The 22,739-nt window shown below is 45.8% G+C and overlaps 1 protein-coding gene across 2 annotated transcripts in view; it reads left to right on the forward strand.

Moving 5' to 3' along the window:
• The window catches only part of LOC144782751 (uncharacterized), a 135,258-nt gene extending 113,117 nt beyond the window's left edge, over window positions 1–22,141 (forward strand). For both annotated transcript variants that reach the window (XM_078662060.1, XM_078662059.1), the window contains exon 4: window positions 21,821–22,141. In XM_078662060.1, coding sequence (XP_078518186.1) covers window positions 21,821–21,827 — 7 coding nt within the window. In that variant the 3' untranslated portion in view covers window positions 21,828–22,141. The remainder of the gene's footprint in view (window positions 1–21,820) is intronic.
• The last annotated feature ends 598 nt before the right edge of the window (window positions 22,142–22,739 follow it).

Raw genomic sequence — 22,739 nt, forward strand, 5'->3', positions numbered from 1 at the left:
CGTGGTTCGAGGGGGTCGGTGGGCTGCCGAGTTCGGTGGGCCACCAAGTATTGTCACATGCTGAAGGAGTGGTTCCGAGGGTGAGGACTTCTGTCTTCTCGGCGCTGAGCTTCAGGCAGCTGTTGGTCATCCAGACTGCAAAGTCCTGCATTCCTTTCAGGAAGTTGGGTCTGGCGGTGGTGGAGTCTTTGGTGAGGGAGAGGATGAGCTGGGTGATGTCAGCGTCAGATACGATGTTGAGGCCATGTTGTCGGACAATGGCAGCGAGGGGGCCATGTAGATGTTGAAGAGGGTCAGGCTTAGTGATGACCCCTGTGGGACTCCGCAGGTGGTTTTCATGGGATCGGAGAGGAAGGGTGGCTGTCTGATCCTTTGGCTTCTTCCGGTGAGGAATGGTCAGATCCAGTCTAGGGCATTTCCTTGTATGCTGGCATCATGTAATCTGGCCACGAGCGCGCGGTGGGAGACGGTGTTGAAGGCTGCTGATAGGTCGAGTAGGATCAGGGCTGAGGAATGGCCTTGGTCCAGGAGAGTGGGGATGTCGTCTGTGATGGAGAGTAGGGCAGTCTCGGTGCTGTGGTTGCTTCGGAATACGGATTGGGACAGGTGAAGGAATCTTGTCAGTTCCCCGTTAACTGTTTTCTCCACAACTTTGGCCGCAAATGGGAGGAGCGAGATGATCCGATAGTTCTTTAGGTCCTTACATCCGTGGGGTTAGCTGAGGGTTTCTTGAGCAAGGTCCTGACTTCTGCACATTTCTAGTTGTCTGAGAAGGTGCCGGTTTCAAAGGTGGTGTTAATGGTGCGTTGTAGTTACAACGCAGCTGCCTTTACATCACTTGTCATTACAACGCATGCCATTACAACGCATGTCACTACAATGCATGTCATTAAAACGAATACCATTACAGCGCATGCCATTACAACACATTATAAGGTAAGTAATGGGGACTTTTTAGTTTTAGGGTCGGTATGGGTCTTGGGGTACATGGGGATAGTATTTCTACCCCTACACTATCCAATAGTTACCCTACTGTTGCACTCACTGGAGTGGGAATAGTAATTGTTACCCCTACACTATCCAACACCTACCCTACTGTTGCACTCACTGGAATGGGAATAGTAATTTTTACCCTTACACTATCCAACACTTACCCCACTGTTGCCCCAAAAGTATTATGCATTGTAATGGTATGCATTGTAATGTTAGTTTCTAAAAATGCTTTGTAATGGCATGCGTTGTAAAATCATGCATTATAATAGTAGTTGCGATGTAAAAACTGCGTTGTAAAGGCATGCATTGTAATTGTTTGTGTTGTAAAATCATATATTGCTCCTGACCACGGCCTGCTCCCTTGCCCCCGGTGACTTCTAAGGACATGAGATCCAAATTACTGTAGTCTTCTCTTGAGAGACCAATGGCAAGAAGAAAGCGATTATGGCCCTTCGACTCCAGCTATGAACTGGACATCAAATTCTGCCTTTTTGAACCGGCACGCATTTGGATTATGAATAGGGCTCCCAATTTTATGGCATTTTTCTTTTTTTCCATTTCCGTCTGTATGTGTCCATATTTATTTTTTGCTAATTTTAACAGTATTTATCCATATTTACTTTGGGTTTTGTGGAAAAAGTGAGCTGAAATGTGTATATTTCCACATTTATTTAACCGATAAATATGAACTCGTGCTTGAATGTCTGCCAGGTTTCAATGCTGTGAAAACTCACAGAAGATAAATCAGGGCACTTATATGAAAATATGCAAATTTCAGTATCAACCTTGTGTATATCTACTGCTGTTGAAGCCTCTTTACTAAAATCCCTTTCTTTTTTAACCCCCTTTGCTATCAATTCACGCATCTTTTGGCCTGGCAGTAATGGCAGACAGTATTTGGAATTACTCAAAAAGCAACCCAATTTCCATAAAATAAATGCAGACAAGAAAATAAATGTTTTCTGTCTGTATTTATCCGTAAAATTCAGTACAAACGGAAAACATTTTAAATTATGAAGGACGGCAGATACAAGGACTTCCTGGACCTGGAAGATCTTCACTCGTTCTTCCATGGCCTCACGGAACACGGGATGGACATGGTGCCTCCTGTTCCCCAACAGTCTACCTACCTTCCCCAATGGGTAGAAGTCAGGATCGCGGAGGGGACCATCATAGGGATAGGCTGCACGACCTTTTAGCTCGGTCACAGGACGGCAAGGACTTGGTCTTCAAGGTGGTTTCTGACCTTTCTCACAATTGAGGCTGTGATAAATCCCGATCCCCGCTGAAACCTAGAGACCCGAGGACTGAGATGAGTCCCTTCTCGCTCTGGCTCCTGCCACCACTCTTGGTCTGACCGCTGTTCCACAAGACAATTGACTCCCTCCAGATGAATGGCTGAGTAATATATGTTTGGCTACCTGCTGCACGCATTGAGGCTCTGCTATGTTTTGCCATGCCTTTTCATGCTTTGTACTGGTTTGCACTATGTGGCTCTGTTGTAATTGTAATTGTAATTGCATTTATATAGCGCTTACTACCCCAGACGAGTCGTCGAAGCGCTTTTTCGGCGAGTAGCACGCTACTCCGGGACCCACAGAGGATTAGTGTTGAATTAGTATAGTGAAACATGCAAGTACATTTTAAGTGGTGGATAGGTTAGTCAGTTATTTGGATTTGGAATGATAGCAGAAGGACAGAGTAGGACAAAGGTTTGAATTTATTTATCGCTCGCTTGACGCATGCTATTCAGGGAGCCTGTAAAGGATTAGTGGTGAATTAATATGGTGAAATATGAGGTAATTTCAGTGGTGGATATTAGTCTGTTACTTGGAGTGAGAAGGATAGCGGATGGATAAAAGGGGAAGAAAGATTTGCATTCATATAGCACTTGTTACCCCTGATGGGTGTTGAAGCGCTTTTTTGGCGAGTAGCACGCCACTCCGGAACCCATAAAGGATTAGTGTTGAAAATTAGTATAGTATAAATATGAAGTAATTTGAGTAGTAGATATGTTATTCAGTTATTTGGGCAGTATAATATTATAGTTAAATATGGAATATGGAATTTGAGAAGTGAACATGTTAGTCTGTTAATTTTGATAGAAAAAGGATAGTGGAGGGATAAAAGAGTGAAGGATTTTTTTTTTAAAGTCAACTGATGGAAGGATCATTATATATTTGTTAGTGATAAAAGGTGGACTGTTAGGTGTAATTACAGCAGGGAGAGTGTGTCTGAGTGGGATGTAGTTATTTATGGTTTTGATTGGTGTTGTGTTAGTAATGAGTGTATTGGTTAGTGGTATAGGATGGAGTTGTGTACTGTTTGTGTTGTGTGATGTTTTGCACTGTATTGCACTGTTTTGCTTTGTTTTGCTATGATCGTGCCTTGTTTTACACTGTTTCACTGTGTTTCACCATTCCTTGGGCTGAGTTGCTATGTATTATTTGGCTTGGCAGCTTGTTGTTGCACTTGCTGCTGCATTTCTCCCTCCTGTGCTTTGGAGAACGACTAGTGGGGCAGGGCCTCGATCTCCAGCTCATGCTGCTCAGTCCAACTCCCCTCTTTTCACTTACAACCCCCTTGCCAGTAGTCACGACGGTATGCTAACACCGCCATTCACCTCAGGTCTTCGAGCCCCGGGGTTCCTGTAAATCTGTGCCCCGGGCTTCGTCTCTTTCTGGCCCCACAGCTCCTCCACGGTACAGGTAACCCTTCTTCCTGTTCTTTCTACCCCCCTCCACTTGAGCACTCTGGCATGCACGAACACCCAGGTTTAGACTCGCGGTAAACAGTTTCTGGCTTCTGCTGAGGACCCAACCTCGGCACCACGGGATGTACATCCCCCCTTTCCCTCTTGCTAACCCCTCCTCGTGTTCCCCGGTCGCACTCATCCTTTTGAGTCCTTCTCCAGTCTTCACCTGACCTTTACTCTTAATTCTCTTTCCTCCTCCTGCCACCCACTCCTTTTCCCCCCTCGCCTGGGATCTTAACCTTCTCTTTTTCTTTCTTTCTTTCCTTCTTTCTTTCTTTCTTTCTTTCTTTCTTTCTTTCTTTCTTTCTTTCTTTCTTTCTTTCTTTCTTTCTTTCTTTCTTTCTTTCTTTCTTTCTTTCTCACTTACTGTTTCTCTCCTATTCTCCATCTTCCTCCACTTCTTTCTTTCTCTGCTGGCCCCCTACTCTTAAGTGCCCCCTCTTCATCATGGCCGTCACTGTCACCAAGCCCCCATGCCCTTGCAGGCCATTTCCTGAACAGTCAAAGGCCTCACGCACTTCATTAAATGCAAAAACGTCTTGTCCTGCTTGCTGTCTAAATGCTTTGACATGGCCCTGTTGCAGGGGATCAACCTCTCCCAGTAGCAGGGTCGGATTGGTAACGCTGGCACTCGGGAAAGGGCCGAAGGGCCGGTTGCCGAGTTCCAGCTGTGGGCTACTTTTTTGGGCAGCCTGGGCGCTGTCTGAGCTGTTCGGATGCCGCCAGTGGCCCAGTGGGTGCCTGAGTGGCCTTTCTGGAGGCAGATAAGCAGAGGTGTCACTCCCGTTCTCTCGCTGGGCCGGCCCATTAATTTATGCTGATTGAGCGGAGGCAGGGGGCCTGAGCAAAATTGGCCTCACTTGTTTTCAGGTGTGTTTCACCTGTGTGAACTAATCCGTGCATTGTTTTGCGGAAAGGTAATACGTAAATGTGGGCCACTGTTTTGTTTGCGTACCCGGGCCGATTTTCAATCCCAAACCCACCCTGCCCAGTAGTAGAGAAATTGTGACATGATTTGATGGGGAAGATGGTTCATAGTAGCTGGCCGGCCGCTGTGGCCAAAGGACTGGGACCTGGTCAGTCTAGCAAACGCGCCATGGTGATTCTCCTACGCAAATCTTTGACTTTCATTATCCTCAAAACCTGGACCGACCCGAGGGCCGCTACACTTTTGTTAAACTCCGCATAGGCAAGCACATGCTCTGCACTGGGTCAGTGTACACACCAACGGGACTCAAGTATCAGTTTTTCCTCTGACTCAACTGCCTTTTCATGGAAATTGGGGCCACCTACTGGCTCATCGGTGGGGGACTGGAACCTAGCCCGTCATACGGTTCTCAGTCACACCGGCCCACTGGATGTGGGCAATAACGCGGACTAAGCCCTTCTGGGGGATATCATTTCGCACCATGGACTGGTGGATCGGCATACACTTTCTTATCTCCTGCACACATTACCCAATCCTGTTTAGATTATTTACTGGTCTCCCAGTCGATGGTAACCTTTTCTTGAGAGACACAGATCTTGGAGAGTGCGCTTTCAGAAGATGCCCGACTACCTTCTCTCTAGACTTGGAACTATCCTCCCCAGGCCAAAAGACTTGGCACCTCAACACCACTCGCTATTGCACCCCCCAGGGATTGTCTCAATTACGAGCCCATGTCTCCATGTACCTAGAGCACAGCAAGGGGTCAGTCATCTCCCCTCGTGTTCTGTGGGTAGCTGCCAAAGCAACCATCTGGGGTCAACTGATGAGAGACGCTGCCCTAGCTAACTCACATAGGGTGATGCAACAGAAAGACCCCACGTATATACCGCCAACCCCTCGGCCCCACCCTGGCATCATTTGGAGAAGGCCCATTTTGACCTCAATGTCCTGTACACCTCAAAGGCAGTGTATTGGCTGCAGCAGCTGAAGGGTCATCACTACGAGTTTGGCAAGAAGGCAGGGAGGCTGCTGGCAACTCAATTGATCCACCAGAAGCGCCATTGGCCATACTGGCCATTACATCCACAGATGGCTCTATTCCCACCTGGCCACAGGATATTGTGGTTAACTTTGCGTCCTTCTACTGGGCCCTGTATACTCCGGAGGTGTTGACCAATTCTTCCCACTGGAGGCCTTATTCCCTGTTATGTTTTAAAAAGCTATAAAAGAAAGTTCAAACAAAAAAGACACAGGGGCATATTACCAACGATTAGCGATATTTATCGCTAACGATGCTTAGCAATGAATTTTTTAACGCTAAGCATCGCCGTAAATTATCGCAGAGATAACTTGCTATTAGCAAGGTTTATCTCAGAAGTGATAAAAATCCTCGCGCTAACTGCCAAATGAGAGATTATCGCTGGAAAACCAACGATAATCTCTCGAAGTTTGGCGTTAGCTTGATGATAGGGGCTCACAAACTTAGCCATGATATCCACCTTCCATAGGATATCATGGCTAAGTCAGGAAAATACCAGGTGTAAAAAAAGCAGTGCTAACCGCGGTTAGCGCTGCTTTTTTTATCACTAACAGGGTTAGCGAAATCCTTGATAATAGGAGAAATGTCGCTTAACAACATTTCTCCTATTATTTTTCTCTGGAACGCCCCCTTTGCATCTCATTAGAGATGCAAGGGGAAGCGTAGAGAAAAAGGGTGCTAACATGCGAATTTGCGTGCTAGCACCCTGTTGCTGATAGGGAGATAATTTTATCTTCGCTTTCTTGGCCTTTAAAGCCAAAAAAGCGGAGATAAATCCCTTGATAATATGCCCCACAATTCTATGACAATTCCTCACTCTCAACAATAAAAACGCATTATCAAAATTGCTCAACCAAGTGTCCCTGTCAATTTCTATCTCTGTACAATCCCGCCACTTCATGCATATTTTTACAGTGTTCGGAGAATTATCCTGTTGAAACTCTTTACACCAATACCTTACAGAATCTTTCACTTTTTTAAATCTAACTACTTTTCCAACCAGCCCAGATGTTTAGTGAACTTCAGGTGAGCAGAGACTATTAAGAACAGAGTCCATCTGCCTATAAGAAAAAAAACATATGAAGGGTTACTTGGACAGATATCAGCTTTGGACTTAATTCTGTTTTGATCGAAAAATCTCTGACTTTATTAATGTTGCTATTTTTCCATCTCTTGATGGCCGCCAATGAAAGACAGGGAGAAAGGTGCCTACAGCATACCAGTGGCTTCTCAGTATGGATCGGTATTTTACATATTTTTTTTAAACTGTCAGCCAAAACATTTTGCAAGGTCTTATACCTCACTTTTTGGGTATTTTGTGTTCATTAATGTGCCTCACCAAACTGCCTATACCGTAATTATGGAGCATTTGCAAGATAATAAAATTGTGAAACTTAATGACCTGCATCAAAAACCAGCAAATCTGCAAAGCAATAGAAGCTGAATAGTAAATTCTAAAACACAGAAATGTTACTGCTCCCTACAGATCTGTGACTGGAGGTGAGTGTCTGAAAAGTTTCAGTGCTCCGTCCATCATCTCCTTGTCTTTGCTTTGTTCGCCTCAGTTGGCAGGGTATGTCCAGACATGGGTCCCTTGCTCACTTTGCCACTGGATACAAGCTAACCTGGGTGATGAGGGGTGTTACCTTGAAACGGTCCCAGGATGCTCGTCTCGGTTCAGGGAAAACCTGGCTTGGGAGTTCGGGCTGAACTGTCATGAGGCACAGGGTCAAGACTGATGTGCATAGCTGGGTCTGAACTGAGGTGGCGAAGTGAGCTAAAGAGCAATGATGGATTCAGCCCAGGTCTGTGACTGGGGGTGAGTGTCTGAAAAGTTTCAGCGCTCCGTCCATCATCACTTTGTTTTTGCTTTGTTCACCCTAGTTGGCAGGGTATGCCCAGACGTGGGTCCCTTGCTCACTTTGCCACTGGATTCAATGTAGCCTGGCTGATGAGGGGTGTTACCCCTTAAATGGTCCCAGGATGCTTGTTTCCAGTTCAGGAAAGACCTGGCTTGGCAGTTCAGGCTGGACTGTTTCCATGAGGCACAGGGTCAAGACTGATTTGCATATAGCTGGGTCTGAACGAGGTGGCAAAGTGAGCTAAAGAACGATGATGGATTCAACGCAGATCTGTGACTGGGGATGAGTGTCTGAAAAGTTTAGGCGCTCCGTCCATCATCTCTTTGTGTTTGCTTTGTTTGCCCTAGTTGGCAGGGTATGCCCAGACGTGGGTCCCTTGCTCACTTTGCCACTGGATTTAAGCTAGCCTGGCTGATGAGGGGTGTTACCCCGAAACCTTTCCCAGGATGCTTGTTTCTAGTTCAGGGAAGACCTGGCTTGGGAGTTCGGGCTGGACTGTTCCCATGAGGCACAGGGTCAAGACTGATTTGCATATAGCTGGGTCTGAACTGAGGTGGCAAAGTGAGCTAAAGAACGATGATGGATTCAGCCCAGATCTGTGACTTGGGGTGAGTGTCTGAAAAGTTTAAGCACTCCGTCCATCATCTCTTTGTTTGTGCTTTGTTCACCCTAGTTGGCATGGTATGCCCAGACATGGGTCCCTTGCTCACTTTGCCACTGGATTCAATGTAACCTGGCTGATGAGGGGTGTTATCCCTTAACTGGTCCCAGGATGCTTGTTTCCAGTTCAGGAAAGACCTGGCTTGGCAGTTCAGGCTGGACTGTTCCCATGAGGCACAGGTTCAAGACTGATTTGCATATAGCTGGGTCTGAAATGAGATGGCAAAGTGAGCTAAAGAACAATGATGGATTCAACCCAGCCCTGTAACTGGGGGTGAATGTCTGAAAAGTTTCAGCGCTCCATCCATCACCTTCTGTTTGCTTTGTTTGCCCTAGTTGGCAGTAGATGCCCAGACGTGGGTCCCTTGATCACTTTGCCACTGTATTCAAGCTAGCCTGGCTGATGAGGGGTGTTACCCTGAGACCAGTCCCAGGATGCTTGTTTCCAGTTCAGGGAAGACCAGACTTGGCAGTTCGGGCTGGACTGAAAAGTTTCAGCGCTCTGTCAAGCATCTCCTTGTGTTTGTATTGTATGCATATCTCTGCATGAAAAGTCTAAGGTCCTGGCTGGTCTATAATTGGAGTTATCATGCTTTTGGGACCCTATTCCGCTCCCTGAGCCCTTGGTAGCTCCTATGGTACCAACAGGTAAAGAGAGTGATCAGAATTCATTTGGATACTCTCAATTTGTGAACCTTTCACGGAATGTCTTGCAAATATTGGATACTGTGGCAAATCCATTAAGCTGCAATTTGGGAGAAGACTGGGCACAACAGGACTCACTTGCATATTAGAGCTGTTTAGGGGCTTTGACACTTCTTCAACAGTAACAACTTTCCAAATTCGCCCAAATTGTGGGGGTAACTCCATTCTCGTCCGAATCCTCATGGCACTCCATTTGCTCAACGTGTGGTACGCACGATATGAACTACCTGCGACTATTCTTTCTTAGTTGTTATCAGCATATTTGGAGGAGTTTAGATTGAAAGTCAGATAGTTCCTCACCCTGAGATTTATTGTCCTTGCTATGGCTTCTTGGACTCATTTTTACTTTACCAAGTGAGGTTGTTGGAAGCCTATTGTGTCCCTGAGGCTTTCAGATCAGAAGGCCAGCCAACTAGCCCTTGAAGTCACTCTGTGTTCAAGAGATGCAGGTCCAGTCCTTCTAACCCAGGCAAGAGAGCAGCAGGTCAGCACAGCAAGGTAGCAATCCTTCTCAGCAGCAGTCCAGCAGAGTGGGAGTCCTTTCAGCAGCACAGCAGTCCTTCTTCCTGGAAGAGTATCCACAGGTCCAAAAGTGTACTGATGGTGCCTGAGGTCCATTATTTATACCCAGTTGTTTCTTTAAAATGGGGAGAAGTTTCTAGAGGTAGGCCTTTGAAGTGCACAGGTGTTCTGCCTTCCTGGTCCTAGCTCCAGGCTAACTACAGGGCGTATACAGACCTTTATGTGGAGGCAAGACAGAGCCTATTCAAGTGTAAGTAGGGTGGGCCCAGCTCTTCTCTTCGATCCTGCCATTGATAGCCCATCCAGTCACACCTAAGTTCCCCATTGTGTGTGGCTGTCTATGAGGATTACAAAAAGCCCAACTGTCAACTCCACCCAGTCTTGAGACCCAGACACCCGCTACAGGCACCACATGGCAAGAAAATCCCAGTTCTCTAAAAAGATGTTTTTTTCATTATAATTCCAAAGATACTACCTGTTCCTATTTGGAAATTCCAGCTTATTAAATGTAATAAGGTAACTCCAATGGTAGTTTATGGGAGAAGCAGGCCTTGCAGGAGCAAAAAACTGAATTTTAGAGCTTTCAACTACCATAATATGTAAAACTTGAAAGTACATGTATTACTTTTTAAATACATTGCACCCTACATTCTGGTATGACTAGGGCCTACCTGAGGGGTGACTTATATGTATTATACAGAAAGGTTTTGCTATGTTGAAATGGTGGTTTAAAATGGCATACACAGAGGCTGCAATGGCAGGTGTGAGACATGTTCTAAGTGCTGCTGATGTGGGTGGCACAATCAGTGCTGCAGGCCCACTAGTAGCATTTAATTTACAGGCCCTGGGCACAGGTAGTGCCACTTTACTAGGGTTTTACAAGTAAATAAAATGTGCTAATTGGGTATTAATTATTCTTTCCATGTTTTAGGAAGGCAGCACTAGCACTTTAGTACTGATTAGCGGTCGTAAAGTCTGCAGAGTCCCAGATCCAACAAAATGAAGTCAACAAAACAGGAGGTCTGAAGGCAAAAAGTTAGGGGGAAATCCACTCCAAGAATGGCAAGTCTAACACCAATGGGTTTTTTTCTTATACATTGTTGTCATTTTTTTTGTTCTTAGCCATCCTTGTTTGTTTAAAAGATGAGATAGGTTACAGTAATTCAACGCCCATAGTACCTTTTTCTTTGTGCTCTTAAGAATCACATTTTCCTTTGATGTGCATTAAAATATTAATGGTTTCTTTGCCTGCTCCAGGTACAGCTGCCTGCTATGAAACACATGTACAGTTCTATAAAATCTATATATGATAGTTTTTTTTAATTTATTGCAAAATATTGACCTTTGTATACTGCCATTTGAAAGTAGCAGAGTCATTAAAAGTGTGTTTCAACACTGTAGCCGCCATCATTTAAATCATTCCCAGCGCAGAATCAGTAAGCCTCTTCGATCTGGAGATAGTTTCCCACCTGTGTCTGGGCTATAGCCTGCAGCATATATGTGCAGTTGGGGAGAAAGCACAAAGGTAATGATGCCTCTGTCATGGGATGCAGCTGAAATTGCTGCCTAGCATTGACGCTGTGACACAGAAGTGGCATAGTGTGCACCAGGTACATGTTGGCACGAGGCATGCCATCATTCCAGTGTGTTTAAATATCCAGGAGCCTTAGGACCAAAATTCTTTAGGATGAGATGTATAATAAAGGTAAGAAGAAAATTGATGAGGGCAAAAGAAGACACTGAGGACGTGAGTAAAATGAAGAAACCAGGCAACTTGAAGGAGGAAGAGGAAAAGGGTCAGGGAACGTTGTTGACCCGGAGTGGCTTGTGGTTCATTCCTTCTTTGTGAGAAGTTTCAACAAGATTATGTTTATTGTTTTCATAATGTTGAGCTTGAGGTGATTAGACACTAGAGGACTTAAACGTGTATTATTCCCTGTGCTGGTGACCTGGCAGTATTGTGGTCAGTGATCTTCGCTGGGCTGTGCCTCAGGTTGGGCATTTGACATTTTTCATCTTGGAATACCATAGGAGTACAGCAGAAGGATCATTTTCAAAACGGGATGCCACTGGGAAAATGAACTTGGATTATTGTCAGTGGGGTTTCATTTTTGAACATCACATTGAAAGTGGTGGCCATTTTTCTGGCTGGGATAAATAAGGAGACATAAAAGAACAGAAGAAAGCAGCCACAAAATGAAGAGAGTTAGACTAGAATAGCAGTATGACTGTTTAGATATAGTTGACCTTGCCCTCCACTCTTTAGCTCCCATTGGATATCCCAGAGTAGGCGGTAGAGGTATGACCATGAGACCTTCAGCTGTGACACATTTCTTATGGAAAGTGATTGTACTAACATACTGTAATGTTCTGTCCATTTATAGAGGGCTCTAATACCATAAAGTTGTCCTGACACAACCTAGACTAGAAAGGAAGTAGCTCAGTTGGGAAACAGCCTGGTCTTCAAATCCTTCTAAAAAGCAAGCAGAGAGTCGTGCATACTAAGGTGTAATGACAAAGAATTCAATAATTTTGCCACAGGCAATGAAAAGAGTCAACTTCCAATCTATGTTCAGAGTATCCTAGGAATGACCAGAAGAGGAGCTTCAATCGATCTCAAGTAGCGAATCAGAATATAGTGAAGAAATGTATTCAGCAAGTATTGACGACCCATGCATTCAGCACAATGCTCACTGCTTTAAATGCAATGCATCTGGATACTGAGAGCCAGAGGTCAGCCCTTAAAGCTTCTGAGACAGAGGACCAATTAGGCACATTTTGTGCCAGGTAGGCTATGGAATTTTGGATCCGCCGAAGCCGATGAATTAAAAAAATCAGGGGAGGCTAAAAACAAAGAACTACAATTGTTGACATGAATCAAAATGATCTGTTGAGAATCTCATGCAGCCCTCCCATTAGGCTAAAACAACTTGAGGATAGCGTGTTAACCTGGCCAGGCAAAGTAGGTCTTGATCAATTTGAAAACCTCAGTCCCGGACATCAGAGACGGGAGATGGGGAGGGTCCCTATTGTGTTGACCAGAACTCAGGAGGTAAAGGTCTAGAAAAATTATTTTCTGATATCATCATCAAGATTTCAGTTTTGTCTGTTGTTAGACCTGTCAGCCTTGGGGTGGTATTCCCTTAAACTTTGTGCCTTCGCTACTTTTATTTTTGCTGATCCAGTTTTGTTGGCCTTTGGACTCTGTTCTCTTTACCTTTGCTAACCAGTGCTAAAGTGCGTATGCTCTCTCCCCTAAACAAGGTTGAATTGGCTTACACCCAATTGTCACATTTAATTTATTTGTAAGTTCCTAGTAAAAAGGCACTACCTGTACCCATGGCCTGTAAATTAAATGCAATTAGTGGGCCTGCACCACTGATTTTGCAACCCATTTAAGTAGATGTTTAAACATGTTTCATGCCTGCCATTGCAGCCTGTGTGCAGTTTTCAATTGGCATTTTGACCTGGGAAAGTAATCCTTTTGCCATGCCCAAATCTTTGTTTTCAATACATATAAGGCATTCCTATGGTAGACCCTGAACAGCCCAGAGGGCAGGGTACAGTGTATTTAAAATATTGGACATGTACTATTAGTTTTTACATGCCTAGGTAGTGAAAAACCCCAAAATACGTTTTTCGCAACTGTATGGCCTGCCTCTCCCATAGGATTACATTGGGTTACCTTATTGTATTTAATAAGTGATGACTTTAAATTGGGAGCAGGTCACCAGATCAATTTTGGTGTTTAAAGAAGTTTAATTAAAAGCCCTCAATAGTAAAGTTGGATTTTAAGTCACATTTCAGAAATTTTTGGAATCTTGCAATTTTCTTGTCCCAACTATTTTGTGCCTGCTGCGTGTGTCTGGGTCACATAACTAGGTGTATTTGGAAGCTGGTCTTTGTGTATTGTTCCTAGACAGTAAAACAAAGGGTGGTTAAGGTTTGTCAGGATGGGCCACTCTGAGCTGATGAGGGGGAGGAGTCATCACCCACCACACTTGCCTATCAGAAAGGCTTTACCTGAGCACTCTCCCAAAGGGGTTGACACTAGTCTTGTGTGATCCCAGGCAAGCTGGGGTCAATGCAGGCAGGAATGGATGTCTCACACCACAGGGAGTGGATACCTTCCGAACCTTCTCCTACTTCAAAGTTTCATCAGGTATAAATATTGGGAAACAGCGTTTACAACACTGTAAACACAATGCTGTAACTTTACAACGTGGTCGTTACAACGACCGTGTTGTTACCACGCTTGCCATTACATCGCAAGTCGTATCAATGACTTGCTGTAGGGGGCGTGCAACACCAGGAAATGTTTCGGATTTTAAATCCAACACCTTCCCTGCTGTTGCACAAACTGGAGTAGGTATAGTAATTAATACTATTCCTAAGTCCAGCGCGCCCCCTACAACAAGTTGTTGAAACGACTTGCAATGTAATGGCACATGTGGTAACAACGAAGTTGTTGTAACAACCGCATTGTAAAGCCATGCGCAGTGAATGTATCATACATTCATAAATAAAGGACCCTTAGACAAAACTCTTCAGTACCCATCTAGACCTGTTGAAGACTCAGAATAAGGACTGCTGTGCTGCTTTGCTGTGAGAAGGACTGCCACTCTGCTGCCCTGTTGTGCAGCCCTGCTGCCCTCCTGCGGAGTGAGAAAGACTGGACCTGTTTCTTGAAGCCAGGGCCACCAGTTTGACTCCAGGGGCCAGTTGGTTGGCCTCTTGATAAGGAGAATCAGAGTCAGAACAGGCATCCTCCATCTTGAAACCAGCATCTGGACTCTGACAGCAGCCAGTTCTGCCCTCTCAAGGGGTGCCTCTCCAGTCCTGCTCCCTTGGAAGTGAACCTGATGGTGCTCTGCCAAGCAAAATGTGGTCCCAGTGAAAACCAATGCATTGCCTCCCTAAAACTCTGCATTGGAGCCGGTGTATAATGCATCTTTGATGACGGCCTTCACATTACAAGCCCCTCATCGACTGCATCATCGATACCAATACAGGACTCTGCATCGCAATCCCCGGAGATACTTCAAAACCAGCCTGGGCATGACAAATCCTCGAGACAGACTTTCACATCACAAGCCCCTCATCAACGGCATCCTCAAGGCCAACTTAGAACCCCAAATCGCAAGCCCCACAGCTCCTTCGGAACCAGTCGGTTTGTAACGCATCTTTGACTATGGACTTCACATCGCAAACCACTCATATACGGCCTCCTCGACGCCAGGGCAGCACCCCTCATTTCAGTCTTGAAGCTCCTGGAACCGCTGCTGCCTGATGCTTCCTCAACATAGCACTCCGCAGTGCTCTGTAAGCAGGATTTAAATTACTCTTGTTCAGTGGGCCTAGCTAGGTCCCTGTAGCCAGCCTGCACTCCATTAGAGCCGGCCTGTACTTGTGGCTTTGTCCCGGAGAAGAGAATGGCCCATGAGCTAAGTCTTAGGGAGCTGGACAAAAACACTAAGCAAGCAGAGTAGAACAATGGTGGCAGCATTAAAAAAGAGCCCAGAGGGTCCAAAATGCCAAAAGATCTGGAACATAACTTTCTTGTAGGGTCTGGCATAGATAACTGGCTTGAGGCCAGTGATGTTGCCTTAAAAATTAATGAGTGCTTGAGATCGATTAGGGGGCCAGTTTGTGGAGGCATATTCCCAGTGAAGACAGGGATACTCTGTCATGTAGGAGGTCCTAACCAAGAAGCATGGGCTGATCCCAGAAAAGTATAGGGAGAAGATTCGGGACAGCTAGATGATGCCCCAGCGGACCTGGGTGGATTATGTGATTAATTTTATCAAGGCACTGGATGGTTGGGTGAAGGGAAATGAAGTCAAGGATTACCAAGGGCTGTATAATCTGATTGCTAGAGCTCACATGTTCAGTTTTACAGATCTGCTCCAACACCTTGTGGATAGTAAGCTCACTGATTGCAGGAAGCTTGCTAGGTAGGCAGACCACTGGATCAGCACCAGGTACCACAAGAAGGGATCTGGGGGGTGGGGACTCCCAAAAGCATGGCTAGGATTTCCACCAGAAGAAGGAGGGGAAGATAAAAAGAAAGAGTTCTCACAATTGGTGGATTTGGCCTGGTATCCACTTACATTTGGACACAGAAGAAATTTCAAAGAAACATGTCTGAGAAGGTAGAGTTCAGCGAGGCAAGGCAGCTGGCGGTATCTAAGAAGGCGATGTTATCATCGAGAGCTGCTGGATGAAATTGCAGTGAAGATTTTTACCTTTAGACTTAGTCTCTTTTATGGAAATCAAAATCTCCAGCAGGATGGAGCTGCAGGCTGTAGCCAATGAGGGCTCCCCAAGGTCAGATACCCCTTTTGCAAGGAGCTACTTAACAGCGTTTCCTCTTGTGGAGAAGTACATAGTGGGAGCCACTGCAAAGTCAGGCCGACCGTCGATGAACCTTGGGTGAGTCGGCAAACATGTAGGTCATGGTCTCCTCTCGGGACTGAGGGTACTTTTTGGCTGAAACTTTTCCCAAGTTTTGGTTTTAGGCAGTTTGGGTACCTTTAGCATACCTTCCAAGGGTCCAGGACTGGGTGGCACCACTTGGAAGGTAGGACTTACTTCGGGCAGGGTCCAGGTGAAACTCATAAATTGGGGTTATCAGTGTTTCACAGAAAGGGGGTGGAATCCTGAAGGGAAAGATTCATGAAGGCCTATTTAATGACAGTCTGACTTTACATTGTTTTTACAAATATTAACCCCAAAGAAACTGTTAACGTGCAGAAAGGGGGCAGTTGCCCATTCTGTCTTACTTATGCAGTGGCGGCTCCTCCGTTATGGTGGAGGAGTGTGACACCCTCCTGCTAAAAGTCAGCAGAGGCAAGACATAAATGAAATGATACTAAAATGTTTTTATTATTATTTAATTTAGCATCACGCAGGCTGCCTGCCAGCCGACCCGAGGGACGGGCGGGGGCAGCCACAGTGACGCTGCAGCAACAGCACCAGGGAGGAGAGAGGAGTGGCACGCACTGCTAAATGCGCATGATGGTTTGGCCAGCCCCAAAGGGCCGACCAAACCGTCATGGGCACTTAGCCTTTCTTCATCGAGCTGAGTTGTACAGCTGGGCGAAGAAACCAACACAAGCTCCCAGTCTGTATCTGAGCACTGAACCGAGGCTCGCAGACCAATTCCAGTGCTGGTCACACACTGGAAATAGAATTCCCAGCATGTGACGATGCTCAAATGCTGGGAATAGCATTCCTATGTTTTGCTAGGTATGCAAGCATAGTAAGTGACCTTACATCATGTCACAATTACATTTGAAATATTGGGGGGGAGGGAGCACACTGCCTCTCATCCCAGCACAGTTCACCCCATTGCATCTTGGTAAATGCAGTATGTTTACTTTCAAAGTTGCTGTAGTCTTTCACCAAAGTTGGTGCAGGTAGTGCTGTTATCTCTAGACACATGTTTCTGGGTTTAGCCCATCATCAGTAGAGAGAAAAAAGTAGTAAGGAGCAAAGAAAAGTCATCAGGGGTTGCTGAAATAGTGCGCAAGTCTTCACAGGTCACAGCACCTCTCCACAGGCACACAGGTGGATCACAGGAGGGCTTGTCAGCTCGTTGGCTCAAGGGAGCCTTTTGAACACAGGGGGGAGATAGCACACTGCCTCTCATCCCAGCACAGTTCACCCCATTGCATCTTGGTAAATTCAGTACGCTTACTTTCAAAGTTGCTGTAGTCTTTCACCAAAGTTGATACAGGTAGTGCTGTTATCTCTAGACACGTGTTTCTGGGTTTAGCCCATCATCAGTAGAGAGCAAAAAGTAGTAAGGAGCAGAGAAAAGTCATCAGGGGTTGCTGAAATGGTGCCCACGTCTTCACAGGTCACAGTACCTCTCCACATGCACACAGGTGAATTCCAGGAAAGCTTGTCAGCTCGTTGGCTCAAGGGAAACTTTTGAACACATTGGAGGAGGGAGCACACTGCCCCTCATCCCAGCACAGTACAACCCATTGCATCTTGGTAAATTCGTACGCTTACTTTCAAAGTTGCTGTAGTCTTTCACCAAAGTTGGTGTAGGTATTTCTGTTATCTCTAGACACTTGTTTCTGGGTTTAGCCCATAGTCAGTAGAGAGCAAAAAGTAAGAAGGAGCAGAGAAAAGTCACCAGGGGTTGCTGAAATTGTGCCTAAGTCTTCAGAGGTCACAGTACCTCTCCCCAGGCACACAGGTGCATCCCAGGAGAGCTCGTTAGCTCGTTGGCTCAAGGGAGCCTTTTGAACACAGGGGTGGAATGAGCACACTGCCTCTCATCCCAGCACAGTTCACCCCATTGCATCTTGGTAAATGCAGTACGCTTACTTTCAAAGTTGCTGTAGTCTTTCACCAAAGTTGGTGCAGGTAGTGCTGTTATCTCTAGACACATGTTTCTGGGTTTAGCCCGTCATCATTAGAGAGAAAAAAGTAGTAAGGAGCAAAGAAAAGTCATCAGGGGTTGCTGAAATAGTGCCCAAGTCTTCACAGGTCACAGTACCTCTCCACAGGCACACAGGTGGATCCCAGGAGAGCTCGTCAGCTCGTTGGCTCAAGGGAGCCTTTTGAACACAGGGGGGAGGGAGCACACTGCCTCTCATCCCAGCACAGTTCACCCCATTGCATCTTGGTAAATTCAGTACGCTTACTTTCAAAGTTGCTGTAGTCTTTCACCAAAGTTGATGCAGGTAGTGCTGTTATCTCTAAACATGTGTTTCTCTGTTTATCCCATCATCAGTAGAGAGCTAAAAATTAGTAAGGAGCAGAGAAAAGTCATCAGGGGTTGCTGAAATGGTGCCCAAGTCTTCACAGGTCACAGTACCTCTCCACATGCATACAGGTGAATTCCAGGAGAGCTTGTCAGCTCGTTGGCTCAAGGGAAACTTTTGAACACATGGGAGGAGGGAGCACACTACCTCTCATCCCAGCACAGTACAACCCATTGCATCTTGGTAAATTCAGTACGCTTACTTTCAAAGTTGCTGTAGTCTTTCACCAAAGTTGGTGTAGGTATTGCTGTTATCTCTAGACACTTGTTTCTGGGTTTAGCCCATAGTCAGTAGAGAGCAAAAAGTAGGAAGGAGCAGAGAAAAGTCATCAGGGGTTGCTGAAATGGTGCCTAAGTCTTCAGAGGTCACAGTACCTCTCCCCAGGCACACAGGTGCATCCCAGGAGAGCTTGTTAGCTCGTTGGCTCAAGGGAGCCTTTTGAACACAGGGGTGGAGGGAGCACACTGCCTCTCATCCCAGCACAGTTCACCCCATTGCATCTTGGTAAATGCAGTACGCTTACTTTCAAAGTTGCTGTAGTCTTTCACCAAAGTTGATACAGGTAGTGCTGTTATCTCTAGACACGTGTTTCTGGGTTTAGCCCATCATCAGTAGAGAGCAAAAAGTAGTAAGGAGCAGAGAAAAGTCATCAGGGGTTGCTGAAATGGTGCCCAAGTCTTCACAGGTCACAGTACCTCTCCACATGCACACAGGTGAATTCCAGGAAAGCTTGTCAGCTCGTTGGCTCAAGGGAAACTTTTGAACACATTGGAGGAGGGAGCACACTGCCCCTCATCCCAGCACAGTACAACCCATTGCATCTTGGTAAATTCGTACGCTTACTTTAAAAGTTGCTGTAGTCTTTCACCAAAGTTGGTGTAGGTATTTCTGTTATCTCTAGACACTTGTTTCTGGGTTTAGCCCATAGTCAGTAGAGAGCAAAAAGTAAGAAGGAGCAGAGAAAAGTCACCAGGGGTTGCTGAAATGGTGCCTAAGTCTTCAGAGGTCACAGTACCTCTCCCCAGGCACACAGGTGCATCCCAGGAGAGCTCGTTAGCTCGTTGGCTCAAGGGAGCCTTTTGAACACAGGGGTGGAATGAGCACACTGCCTCTCATCCCAGCACAGTTCACCCCATTGCATCTTGGTAAATGCAGTACGCTTACTTTCAAAGTTGCTGTAGTCTTTCACCAAAGTTGGTGCAGGTAGTGCTGTTATCTCTAGACACATGTTTCTGGGTTTAGCCCGTCATCATTAGAGAGAAAAAAGTAGTAAGGAGCAAAGAAAAGTCATCAGGGGTTGCTGAAATAGTGCCCAAGTCTTCACAGGTCACAGTACCTCTCCACAGGCACACAGGTGGATCCCAGGAGAGCTCGTCAGCTCGTTGACTCAAGGGAGCCTTTTGAACACAGGGGGGAGGGAGCACACTGCCTCTCATCCCAGCACAGTTCATCCCATTGCATCTTGGTAAATTCAGTACGCTTACTTTCAAAGTTGCTGTAGTCTTTCACCAAAGTTGCTGCAGGTAGTGCTGTTATCTCTAAACATGTGTTTCTCTGTTTATCCCATCATCAGTAGAGAGCTAAAAATTAGTAAGGAGCAGAGAAAAGTCATCAGGGGTTGCTGAAATGGTGCCCAAGTCTTCACAGGTCACAGTACCTCTCCACATGCATACAGGTGAATTCCAGGAGAGCTTGTCAGCTCGTTGGCTCAAGGGAAACTTTTGAACACATGGGAGGAGGGAGCACACTACCTCTCATCCCAGCACAGTACAACCCATTGCATCTTGGTAAATTCAGTACGCTTACTTTCAAAGTTGCTGTAGTCTTTCACCAAAGTTGGTGTAGGTATTGCTGTTATCTCTAGACACTTGTTTCTGGGTTTAGCCCATAGTCAGTAGAGAGCAAAAAGTAGGAAGGAGCAGAGAAAAGTCATCAGGGGTTGCTGAAATGGTGCCTAAGTCTTCAGAGGTCACAGTACCTCTCCCCAGGCACACAGGTGCATCCCAGGAGAGCTTGTTAGCTCGTTGGCTCAAGAGAGCCTTTTGAACACAGGGGTGGAGGGAGCACACTGCCTCTCATCCCAGCACAGTTCACCCCATTGCATCTTGGTAAATGCAGTACGCTTACTTTCAAAGTTGCTGTAGTCTTTCACCAAAGTTGATGCAGGTAGTGCTGTTATCTCTAGACACGTGTTTCTGGGTTTAGCTCGTCATCAGCAGAGAGCAAAAAGTAGTAAGGAGCAGAGAAAAGTCATCAGGGGTTGCTGTAATGGTACCCAAGACTTCACAGGTCACAGTACCTCTCCACAGGCACACATGTGCATCCCAGGAGAGCTTGTTAGCTCGTTGGCTCATGGGAGCCTTTTTAACATGGGGGGAGGGAGCAAACTGCCTCCCATCCCAGCACAGTTCACCCCATTGCATCTTGGTAAATGCAATATGCTTACTTTCAAAGTTGCTGTAGTCTTGAACCAAAGTTTGTGCAAGTAGTGCTGTTATCTCTAGACACGTGTTTCTGGGTTTAGCCCATCATCAGTAGAGGACAGAAAGTAGTAAGAAGCAGAGAAAAGTCAACAGGAGTTGCTGAAATGGTGCCCAATAATTGTACTGGGATGAGAGGCAGTGTGCTCCCTCCCCCCCTGTGTTCAAAAGGCTCCCTTGAGCCTACAAGCTGATGAGCTCTCCTGGGATGCACCTGTGTGCCTGTGGAGAGGTACTGTGACCTGTGAAGTCTTGGGCACCATTACAGCAACGCCTGATGACTTTTCTCTGCTCCTTACTACTTTTTGCTCTCTACTGATGACGGGCTAAACCCAGAAACACGTGTCTAGAGATAACAGCCCTACCTGCACCAACTTTTGTGAAAGACTACAGCAACTTTGAAAGTAAGCGTACTGAATTTACCAAGATGCAATGGGGTGAACTGTGCTGGGATGAGAGGCAGTGTGCTTCCTCCCCCCCTACATTTGAAATAGTGTTTGCCGCATGTGTACAGACACACAGGAGTTCAAAAAGAACATGAAGATACCAGGCTATGATTTGCGTTTCTTATGAACAGAAGTGCTGACACCCATATTTACAGCTCCAGCACTGTGATGCCTGATTTTACGCACACTAATTGTGTCACTGACAGAAATGCTATTGACACTAGAGTGATCCTCACTCTCAGGATGTTCTACCTGACAGCCACCTGCTATCTTAGAGGTTTGTAATGTCTCTACAGAATTCGTTATCTGTATAAGTCCACGGGTCACATCACAGCTGTTGTGTCCCATTTGCACTTGGAGTTTGACAGTACGCCTTGACAACACAGATGTCGCATGTGCAAGTCTGATTATTGATCTTGTCAATCCATCAATGTAGGCAGACTGTTGCCTTTCCCACGTCTCTGAAGTTCATGGTCTTAATTAAGATCTATGCATAGAGGCTTCAATGCATCTGCGAGATTGTCAATCTTTACATTCATGGTAGTTTGATTTTCCGCTAGGATTGTGGCAACATTTTCTAATCCTGTGGTTATACTATGTTCAATAATTCTACGTTTTGTACTAACCAGCTGTTTTTCATTCTGTTGCAGGTGCTGAACTTTGAGCATCAATGCCTCCAAGTCACCAAACTACAGGTTCCTGGCTCACATTCTGAATGCTTCCTACACCAACTATATTTGCTGACTGTGGGTGTACTTGCACTGTGGGGCACATGGTTTGCAATTGGGGAAATGGTGTCATGGCTGTCATCCTCTATTGGCTCATTAAGTTGCATTTGGGAATCCTTAAGCCACTCGCCTTCAAAAGCATCACTCCCATGGGCATGAACATCTGTTTGAAAATGGAATCATTATTATTATGTTTTGTACTATGGCTATGTAAGGTGTGTTTCATTTTGTTGTGTTGGAACAATAAACTTTAGAAAAATCACATCAGCCTATAGTGATTGTACTACATCTCTCACGAAGCACTGTGAATGTGCAAAAATTGTTTAGTTTCACTGCAATTTATATAGCCCCACAGAGCACCCCTCGACCCTCCAGCCCATCATTGAGCCAGGCCCTCAGTCCCAACAGGGATAGCCAACCCTTTTCGGTACCGAAACCTGATGAACTCTACGATTCTCACCTCACGTTGTACCAGAAGTCAGCCCCTTTCCACATCCCTGTTATTATCGGCACTAACGGAATCATGAATACTGTCCTCTCGCCTAGACCCCCTGCTCAATACACCTCTATTCACCTTACTCCCCCATCATCGAGGCTCCCTGTCCTCCCTCTTGCATGCTCCTAAACTGCAGATCAACAGTACAACACGCTACTGACATTGCTGAAGCTCTTCTCGCTGAAGAAATTGACATTGCCTCCCTCACAGAATCCTGGCTCAATGCCCACTCCACCCCCATTCTTGACATTCTTACCCCTCCAGGGTACAACCTCATCAGACAAGACAGGCCGATCAAAACTGGGGGGGACTAGCCATCAATCATAGAGATGGACTACAGATTAC

Source organism: Lissotriton helveticus, chromosome 9 (genome assembly GCF_964261635.1).
Source record: "Lissotriton helveticus chromosome 9, aLisHel1.1, whole genome shotgun sequence".
NCBI lineage: Eukaryota > Metazoa > Chordata > Amphibia > Caudata > Salamandridae > Lissotriton > Lissotriton helveticus.